The sequence below is a fragment of the Hevea brasiliensis genome, chromosome 14, assembly GCF_030052815.1.
Source record: "Hevea brasiliensis isolate MT/VB/25A 57/8 chromosome 14, ASM3005281v1, whole genome shotgun sequence".
Lineage (NCBI taxonomy): Eukaryota > Viridiplantae > Streptophyta > Magnoliopsida > Malpighiales > Euphorbiaceae > Hevea > Hevea brasiliensis.
Window position 1 is genome coordinate 68113307 of NC_079506.1, and position 10440 is coordinate 68123746.

A 10440-nucleotide genomic window follows, 5' to 3' on the forward strand; every position below is an offset into this window, starting at 1 on the left:
CAGGTGCCGCCCGTCCCACATCGGAAATGGGAGAAGGGAATCTGGGCCATATATGTGGGGGTCAGCCTAAACTGGTCAGCGCGCTTTTGGGAGCGAAACCTCCCAAGGGACAAATCCGTGAGGCCCACGGGCCAAAGCGGACAATCTTGACCGGGTGGTCGTTACAATTGGTATCGAGGACTCTCCGGACGAGTGGGTGCGAGGACGCCCCCAGCGGAAGCTGGTGGGTTGTAACGGACTGTGGGGACGGCGATACGTAACGCCTGCAGGTGCCGCCCGTCCCACATCGGAAATGGGAGAAGGGAATCTGGGCCATATATGTGGGGGTCAGCCTAAACTGGTCCGCGCGCTTTTGGGAGCGAAACCTCCCAAGGGACAAATCCGTGAGGCCCACGGGCCAAAGCGGACAATACTGACTGGGCTGGGCTGGGTCGTTACAGATACCGGTCACCGGAACATTAAAATATATCAGGTTATGCATATAGCGGTGTTACAGATGTGTCTGATGGTATAACAACCCAAGGCACCGAGTGTCCAGCGCCAGTAAAACCCACGTATCCAGTCCAAACAGTCCTGTTAAAGGTTACTTTGGGCACTGAAATAAACTAAAAAGATTGAATACTGAAATAAGGAAAGGAAAAGATCCTATGAATTAAATATATCTAAAGATCATGAAAATATGAAAATATGAGAAAACGAGAGAAAAATATTGTGAAAGCTATCCAAAATTATTATATAGTTAAACAAATGAAATGACTACAAAATTTTGATGTTATAAATTCTAGATTCTTTTATAATGATTATGAATATTTAAATGACCATTTTTCCTTAATTCATAAAAGTATGAAAATTATTTTTGTTTGTATATGGTATTTTCATTATATTAGTGCACCACTAAGTAGAAATACTTAGCGTGATGGTTTCTCGTCACGCAGGTCTAGGCGATAAGACCTAGTAAACTTGGGGACAGGGATTTTGGGACTGATCTGTAGTAGTGGTCATTGTCACTTCCGTACATCATTTTGGTAGAGATCAGTGGCCCACAATAGTGCATTATAATATGAATTGTAATTAAACATAAAGTTTGTAATTAAATTTTGAGATGTATGATAAATGTACACATTTTGTAAAGGAATGTAATTAAAAAAATTTATGTATAGAAATGGATGTAAATAAAAAAGAAAATATGAATTGTGATGTTGAAATTATTGTATATTTGCGATTTTTGTATATGGATATTTTTAATAGGTCTATTCTTTAATAGGTAGAATATTAAAAATATGGGAAAACTCTTGCACTTTCCATTTTAAATTTTCCTTAATTAAACTATGATGAAATTAAATTGACCATCAATTGAATAGGATAAGATTAGATACTTTGGCATAGGATATGACATTCTTTTGCTTGGCTATACTGTAAATTGAGTAAGGAGGTATTACACTACATCCCCATTAACACCATATTTTGTTCTTAAAACAGCAACCCGAGAAGAGGTTTCGAAATGAAGCTGCAACAAAGCTTCATTAAGAAAGAAGAATTCATGCTCCTTAAATCTCTAAATCCCGTATCTCATTGGTCTTTAGTGATACTATTCATAGATTTTTCTCACAAGCATGATTTGCAAGATAAAAGAAAAATATCTAATAAATTAATTTGGAAAACCTCTCTAATACTAAAGTCATTTTGAGTACTCGGTAGAGTATGAAATTAACTAGATATAACAACATACCTATCTGTGGAGGTTAAAGCCTTTTGTATAAGTACTAAATAGACTTAAATTGTTATTAGGATTATGATCATATGTGATTCATATTTTAGAGAAAGTCCAATCAGAGTGGGATTCGAAATCCCTAATAAGGTCGAATGTTTATCCTTAGTGGATAGTGTTTGTATTGTATTAAGATTGTCACTCAACTAAGTGAGTATCACAATGTCCAAACCATCTTATGCTTTGGATCTTTACTTTTTCAGTTGCCCGAACTATGTGTTTAGGTATTTTGGATGGTACTATATATATCACTTAGGCTTCTTTCAAGTTTTTCAATGACCACTATTGTCACTCTAGACAAACTACTGACACATCCTTTCCAATTTCTCCGTATTAACAAATGAAAGCTAGAAGCTCATATAACACAATTTGGAATGGCAACAATAATATATTGAGCGAAAGTAACTCACCAGCCAATAAAAGATGAGATGCATTCCAACCTAATAACTTGTTTTGTTCCTTATCCAAAATGTACTGATAAAGTGACCTTAGTAATTTTTGGAGTGAAGAAGGGCACTCCAAGATAAGCACCTTTGTAGTAATAGAAAATCCCAAAAGATCAACAAGAAGCCTTCTATTCTGAGATTTAATATTCTTCAGAAAATGAACTCTGGTCTTAGAAACACTAACTTTCTGTCTAGATTAAACACAAAAATCTTCAAGTATGCCTTTAACAATAGCAACTTGCTTTGGATAGTTTCAGCAAATAAGATTAGATCACTTGCAAAAAAATAAATGAGTAAGATTTAGGCGTGCTTTACACAAAGGCGAATGGGTTTTCCACTTTCCCATTGCAACAACATGAGAGATTTGATGAGATAACTGTTTTTAAATAGTATTTAAAAACTTTTTGAAATACTAAATAAATATAACTTATTACTCATATTAATTATATTATGCACTATCTATAAAATAAATTATTAATTTTTTTAAAATATATAATCCTTAAATTGAAAAATATTAAATAAATTCCCTTCATTTTATCATACATTTTAAATTTAAATAATTATATATTTTAAAATAAAATTATTTGATTAAATATTATTTAATACTAATAATTAAATTTATATTTAAAAAATGTTAAATTAAAGTGAAAATCTTAAATAAAATTATTAATTTTAATTATGGCAAGTGATGATGAAGTCAAGTGTAAAATTTTAGTTAAAAGTTTTGAATCTTTTATCTCTCTCTCTCTCTCTCTCTCTCTATATGAAAATAAACATGAATATATACATAAGACTTTTTTTTTAAATTTAAAACTGAATAATAATAATAATAATAATAATAATAATAATAATAATAATAATAATAATAATAATAATAATAATAATTAAAAATAAATATTAATTATATTAAATTATTTTTGAAAGTACTTGATTAAATAATTAATTAATATTAATTTATTTTTTATTAATATATTAGAAATTATATATTTTATTTTTTAATATGAAATGTTAAATATTAGATTAATATAATAAAATAAAAAATTATAATTAAGAGATATTTTCTGTTTAAAAATAAAAAAAAAATTATAATTTTTGTTTTATATCTAAATAAATATATTTTTAAAATTTCATCCTAATTAATCTATAACTTTCTATTTAAGTCCAAAAAGCTCCATTTTGACAAAAATTAACATCGTAATTTTTGAAAATTTTAATAATAAAATAGTAATATATTTTTATCACAAAGTTATTGTTAATAATGTAAAAATATAAAAAAATTAATTAGAAAATTTATGTTTTACATTTTTTTACCAAAAATTAATTAATTGAAATAAAAACTTAAAAATGAATATATTTTGACACAGTTTCTTCCAGATGAGATGGGGAAGTTCTTATTTCACTTCTAAAAAATTGGGAAAGTGCAAAATGACAGGTTACTGTCTGCCACAAAACTGTCAGCCCATAGGCCACCTACCATTTGATTTTTCATATATATATATATATATATATATATATATATTTATATAAAACAGTTCTCTGTTCTTCTTCTTCTTCTTTCTTCAATTCTTCTCACCATGGCCAATATTGACTTGGACGGATTCAAGCTTGACCAGAGGCACGGCAAGGCTAGAATCAGGGTTACCAGAGTTTGGAGAAACAACCATGGAGGTAATGACTTCATGGTCGAATGGAATGTCAGCATCAGCCTCCTTTCCGATTGCCTCAACGCCTACGTCTCTGATGACAACTCCAATATCGTTGCCACCGATACCATGAAGAATACGGTAGTTCAAGATTGTGATTTTTCTCTATTTTGATCCATACCCTTTTCATGTCTTTCTATCATCTTGAGCAACCATGAGTTAATTTTTGCTCTTAGGGTTCAATGTCTTTCCCTTTTGAGTGATCGGATCGAGTAAATTTTTGCACTTTTCTTTTTAATTTTTGAATGCATACTTGGGATGTCGAGTACAAGTAGAAATGCCTTGAAAGTAAGGTTCGTATAATTCCTTGTGGTCATGATTCCCCAATTGATATATGATGCTACATACTGTTGGATTGTGAGTTGATGCTTTGGTGATTCCCCATCTAAGTTTAGGAACTTCTGTTCTGATCCTTTTAGATGGTAAGTTTATGCATAATCATTTGCTTGTATTAGATAATTAATTCTATTCACAGGATCAGATTAGGGAGAAATTATTGTATGTACAATTGATAGATTTTGACCATCTATTTTGATGGGATCACCTTGATCAATAGCTATAATAAAACCGTGGTACATATAGCACTTCATTCCAAAAATCATGAGCGAGTCTCAGCTTAAAATCTCAAGCCAGTAACATCTGATTGAAGTTCAAAAATCAAAAAGTGTTTTTATTTGTTTGAAATGTGGTGAAGTGAAGACTGATATGGAAAATCTGTTTGAAATCATGATTTATAATTTTTTTATTTCATATTGGAAATTTTTTTAATAGATGAAGGCAATTCATTGGGTCTTATTGTTTTAATTTCCACAATTTGTGATGAATTGCAATTTTAATTTCAATACAGGTATATGCTATGGCAAAGGAATGTTCAAAACGGCTTTCAGCAGAGAATTTTGCAATTTTGCTGGCTAAGCACTTCACTTCATATTACAAACAGGTAAATACTGCAGAAATTGAAGCTTTTTAACATGTATAAAGAAGGTATGAGTTTGTATCCCACATACTGACTGAACCCAAAAATACTGTCCGGACAAATACACAAGAAAGCTGGATTTTGAAATATTAAAAGTAACTTAGTCAGAATAACTGGACTAAGACATTTTGCAACTGCTCCAACCTAAGTCAGTTTCATGAGTTTGGGCCAAAACCAAATTATGATATTGTGAGATCCAAATACTGACACATGAAGCTTCTGCTCTGTTCAAATCAGCTTTCTAGTATCAACTAAATTCCTAAATGCCTAACTTTACAGAATAGCTGGTAAAACTTCACTTATACTCGAAAAGAACATGGGGCTACCTATACCAGATGCCTAAAATACTTTTCAAAATGTCCTAGACTACCAGAATATTTATATTGGAGGACAAGGGACCATGTGGGACACTAGTTCCTCAGCTTTACTCTCTTTTTCCCTTGGTTTCTTCCACTTTTCCTTCTCTTTAAATCTAGTATTTCCAAGCATTTTATTCTCTTCATCTCTCTATAACATTGAAATAATTTGTTTCTATTTCCACAAATCTTTGCCCCACTTGCCATCTTGCCCCAAGGAAATCACTTCTGCATTCTTGCAACTGCCTCAAACTAATTCTTCTCTCTCAAATCATACAGTTCTCCTTCAGATGCCACTTCTGGTGTTCATAATTTATGCTGCTTCCTTTATGTGCAAATTATTGCTCTCTTATTCTTCTTGTAGTTTAAAGTAGATCAAAAGGTCTTTATTTTTTATTTATTTATTATTATTTTTTTTTGTGTGGACACTTCTATTGGTTTCTTGATTATAAGCGCTGAAGGGACAGTCATCCAACTCAATAATATTTGATAATAAGTTTGCAAAGCAATATATTTGAAATGGGATGATTTTTTTTTTTTTTTCACACTAGAGAAAGTACTCCACCAGTCCACTATCCCGCATTGCCTAAAACTGACCTGCCTTGCATTTATATAAGAAATACTTGCAATATTCTCGCAGAAGATTGAAAACTTTCAAAACATAGCATAACACAACATATCTAGTACAAAGTTCATAAAATACTGAATCGACCAAGCTGATATGTGGTAAGCAGGATTTTTATTGAGTGGTCCATTCTGGGTCTTCTAATGGTCCATCTTCCATGAACCTCTGACCTGAGAATTGAATTAATCTGTTTGGTGTTTCAAACAATGAAATCATCATCTCCAAACCCTACCAACCCTAACTGGAATTAGCTTATCTCAAGCTTTAACCTGAAAATCCAACTGATCTCTTTGATTCTTGGAATTAACACCAGACCTACCTTAAAGAAACAAAAGTGTAAATGTGAAACACTTAACCACACTAGAGAACGTGGAAATTTGTCACAGGTCCATCCTGTCTTGTGACTGCATTGCTTGGGATTCTGATTCAGCCTGGCAGCCCCTGCATTGTCATCTTAGAAAATTACATGTAGTTTGTGCATTTGGAATTGTATGCACCTCTAGAAAAGAGAGTGCTTTAAATTAAGCCCATTTATTCAAGGCCTTTGAATAAAACCTGATCCTGGTGTATTTAAGTGCATGGTGAAGCTGTATGCTCGTTCATTGTTTTCTGAGATCTAGGATCCAATACACTTGACCTCATTGCAATGAGTTCAGGAATTCTCAAACTTAAATTCTAAATCATTGATGAAGAGCTTGTCTTTGTTCCATTTAATCAGTGATTAAGTCTTGAAGAGTTTCTTTATGGATAAAACTAAAGTTACAGACATTTTATTGATTTGCTTCACAATCCCTAGTTTTGAATTTTGTTCTTCTAGCATTCACCCTCATTTAAGATTTTTGTATGATTAAATATTTTAAGTTGTCAAATATTCCATACCTTATTCTTTTAAAATTTTTTTAGGTAAATGCTGCCATCATAAAGATTATAGAAAAGCCCTGGGAGCGTGTAAACATAGACGGACAATTGCACACACACGGTAAGTAATCAAAGCTCGTAAATTGGAGAATAATCATTGAACTCTTATTGCAGATGATATGATATCTATGGATTTGCAGTGACAAACCCTAGAATAAAAAGTCACTTCTTCACACATGCAATAATATGAAAGACAAAAGAAACATAGATTTATATTATTCAACTTTTGGCCTATTTAACAAAAAATCACTGTATCAAACATAGGTACGATATGAAAACTAGAATATTTAAAACTGAAGTTTGAGTGTAGTGTTTCTAACCTCAGACAACATACACAAGGGAACATCTGATCTATATTGAAGTATGCTTGTAATATACTTATGTTTGTAATATATATAGTACTGAATCTATTTAAATCTGGCCTTAAAAAAAGTTCACATTAAACTTGTATTGCCTCTGTACCCCTGGTACATGTAAAAAATTCTACTTGGCTTGCTTCTTCAAACTTATCAGATTATTCATGTAGTGGCCAGATCCATGAAATTCAAGAAGATTGATGAATTGCCACCTTGAATTAAATTCTCTTGAAGTGCTTCATTGTGGCAATTGGTAGACTACCAATCTGAGCTAGTTGCCCTTGTGTCTTTTCTATATTTCTTTCTTTTTTTTTTGGCATAAAATTGTTTTTCGTCCTAATTTTTTAACTTTTGTTTTTTTTTTTTTTCTTTTCTATTTGAAAATCTTCTAACTTTTGTTGAACTTGAAGAATTGTTTTCATTGTCTGAATATATATTTATGTGCATAAATAATGTTTAAATGCACTTTTTTTTTTTAATCACATCCGTGATTTCTTGTAACTATGTTTATGTTTCTTATACCTCTACTGGTCAAGGTTTTAAGCTTGGACCTGAGAAGCATACAACAGAGGTAATAGTCAAGAAGTCTGGAGCTTTACAGCTGACTTCTGGTATTGAAGGAATGTCTGTGCTGAAAACAACCAAGGTAAACAACCAAGGCAAAGAGGGAGACTCTTTGCTAGGTATTTTCCCCCTGAATAAGCTCCTGTGCTATTCAAACCCCTCAGTTTTGTTTTAACAGATTAGGATTTATCAGACTGAACTAAAGCTTACGTTTATTTTTCCCTCTTGGAATGCTTTTTCATGCTATCCCTATGATACGATTTATATTCTGATCCTCCAACTTTGGAATTTATGCTTTCAACAGTCAGGGTTTGAAGGGTTTATTAGGGATAAGTATACAGCTCTGCCTGAAACACAAGAGAGGATTCTGGCAACAGAAGTCACTGCATCATGGAAGTATGATTTTTCCCATTTTTGTTATGACTTAACAAGAAAGCATTTGGATATGAATGTTAAAGGAAGATTGGAATTTTTGGCACTCCCTTTTGCCCTTTTTTTGGGTTACCGTTTATTTTCATTGTATTATTTTTTAAAACGTCATAATATTTATTTCTGAGAAAAATGTGGATGCAGGTATTCATATGAATCCGTCTCTAGCATCCCCCAGATTCCACTTTACTTTACAGAAAGATATTTGGATGTGAAGAAAGTTTTGGCCAACGCATTCTTTGGTCCTCCTAGGGAGGGAGTATACAGTGCATCTGTTCAAAGCACTCTTTTTCACATGGCAAAGGCTGTACTCAACAGGTCTTTGTTGCTTCTTAATAACATAGAGGCTCAAAAACTTTGTCACTTGCTGGAAAGAATTGATTTCTTATGTGGCAATCTTTTGATTTTTTTCCCCCTAAACAATTGCAGTTTTCCCGAGATATCATCAGTCCAACTTAAAATGCCGAATATCCACTTCTTACCAGTTAACATATCAAGCAAGGATAATGCTATTGTAAAGGTAATTGAACCCAATTATGTTGTGTGGATACACATCTAAAACTAGATCAAATTTTTTATTTTGACTTCTGTCATTTTCTTGTTATTTATTTTCACTTTTGGTGTGTGTGCATGCAAAATTATTATTATTATTATTGTTGTTGTTGTTGTTGTTGTTGTCGTGGGCGTTATTACCAGTAACAACATGCCACTGAGTTGGCTTTTATTTTGCATCACTCAGAGAGAGGAAATGGTTAGAACTAGTTTTAGCGATGTTGTTCCACAATCTGTTCCCGCTACAATTGTTGCTCTGTATGTGTCCTGTGTATCTCATTCCCCTATCCTATTCACTGAGGTTCTCCTAAAAGGCTTTTGGAATTTTTCCAAAAATCTTCGACAATGTTAGTTGATCTAGATTTTGGAACCACAAAGAACACTTAAAGGGAAAGAAACAAATATCTCAAAATACTTTCGTTACTTCTCAATTGTCAATAACATTAATAATAATCTCTATCAAAGTACTTGCATGGTATACATATTTATAGTATCCCAAAATAAGAAAATATGGAACTAATACAAATTAGGAATATTAAATCAACTCAAACTTCTAAATAAGCAAAATACTACTGCCAAATTAAATTTTCAAAATTTCTTTCTAAAATATGTAGAAAGTTTTTGAGCACTTTATCATCTTTGAGGTGTCGACATATGAGTGTGCACACACACACACATGCACACATTTAAACCTGAATCCTTTTTTCAGTGTATATTTGGTTCTTAATGAGTATGAGAGTGAGTTCTGGGAAGGAATGGTGAAAATTTTTTAGATGCTTAGTATATTTTTGAGAAAAAAAAATTTTGTGCATATTGTGTTGATTTTGCATATAAATTTAAGATCTGAATATTTAAACTAACAAGTGACGATGACTGATGAATTTTACAGTTCAATGATGATGTATACGTACCAACAGATGAACCGCATGGAACAATAGAAGCTACTTTGAGCCGTACCTGGTCAAAGATGTAGAACCTATTTGCACAAATGACCTATGGGTAGATGCCATAGTGTTCCTATCATGGTTATTCACCTTTCAGCTTTGTTTTCGAAATAATAAGTGGGACTCTGGAAATGTATTATGTACATGTGATGGTCATGTTATGAAACATTTGTATTTGGACGCACAGGATGTTTTCTTTAGCAATAAAATCATCTTATTATGTAACTTTTCATTGGCTGTTGCTTTTGCTTTGATAGAAACGTTTAAAATACAGTTAGACATGCATAATAATCTGATGCCACCTCTTGTGAATTTAACATATACGACTCTTGCTCCTATTTTCTCATGATAAGATCGTATCTTGTCCCCCATATTTTATTTGATTGCCAACTGACAGTCACTATAAAATCTTCAACTTTGGAATTCTTTGTCCTATACTAGCTATAGAGGATTTGCATATCTTGTAGCTTTGATTGCTCAAATTAAATCCCAAGAATTTGCCTTCTCAAATACCAAATGCACACTTGTTTGAATTCATGTTCATCCCCAAATCTTTCACTCAGATTGTTTCTCTTGAGTGAGTGTTTGTCATACTTCACTTACATCATGCATAAATTTCAAGAGTTGTCCCTGAACTTTAGGAGTTGTAACAGAATCGACCTTAAACATTAAAATATAACATAAAACTTTATGAATTTTGAAATTCTATACAGTAAAATTCTTTTAATCCTCAATAATCGGTTTATGCAATACAGAGTAACAGTGGCATAAATAATTCTCTTTCCTCTCTATGATAGTGACAA

General features: G+C 32.3%; 1 protein-coding gene across 1 annotated transcript; it reads left to right on the plus strand.

Annotated features, from left to right (window-relative positions):
- Positions 1-3564: 3564 nt before the first annotated feature.
- Positions 3565-9862, plus strand: LOC110667476 (uricase-2 isozyme 2). The gene is made up of 8 exons (XM_021828331.2): positions 3565-3998; positions 4765-4857; positions 6778-6853; positions 7685-7794; positions 8017-8108; positions 8286-8459; positions 8571-8661; positions 9583-9862. The coding sequence occupies exons 1-8, from the start codon at positions 3789-3791 to the stop codon at positions 9664-9666; spliced, it is 930 nt and encodes a 309-aa protein (XP_021684023.1). The 5' UTR covers positions 3565-3788; the 3' UTR covers positions 9667-9862.
- Positions 9863-10440: the final 578 nt, after the last annotated feature.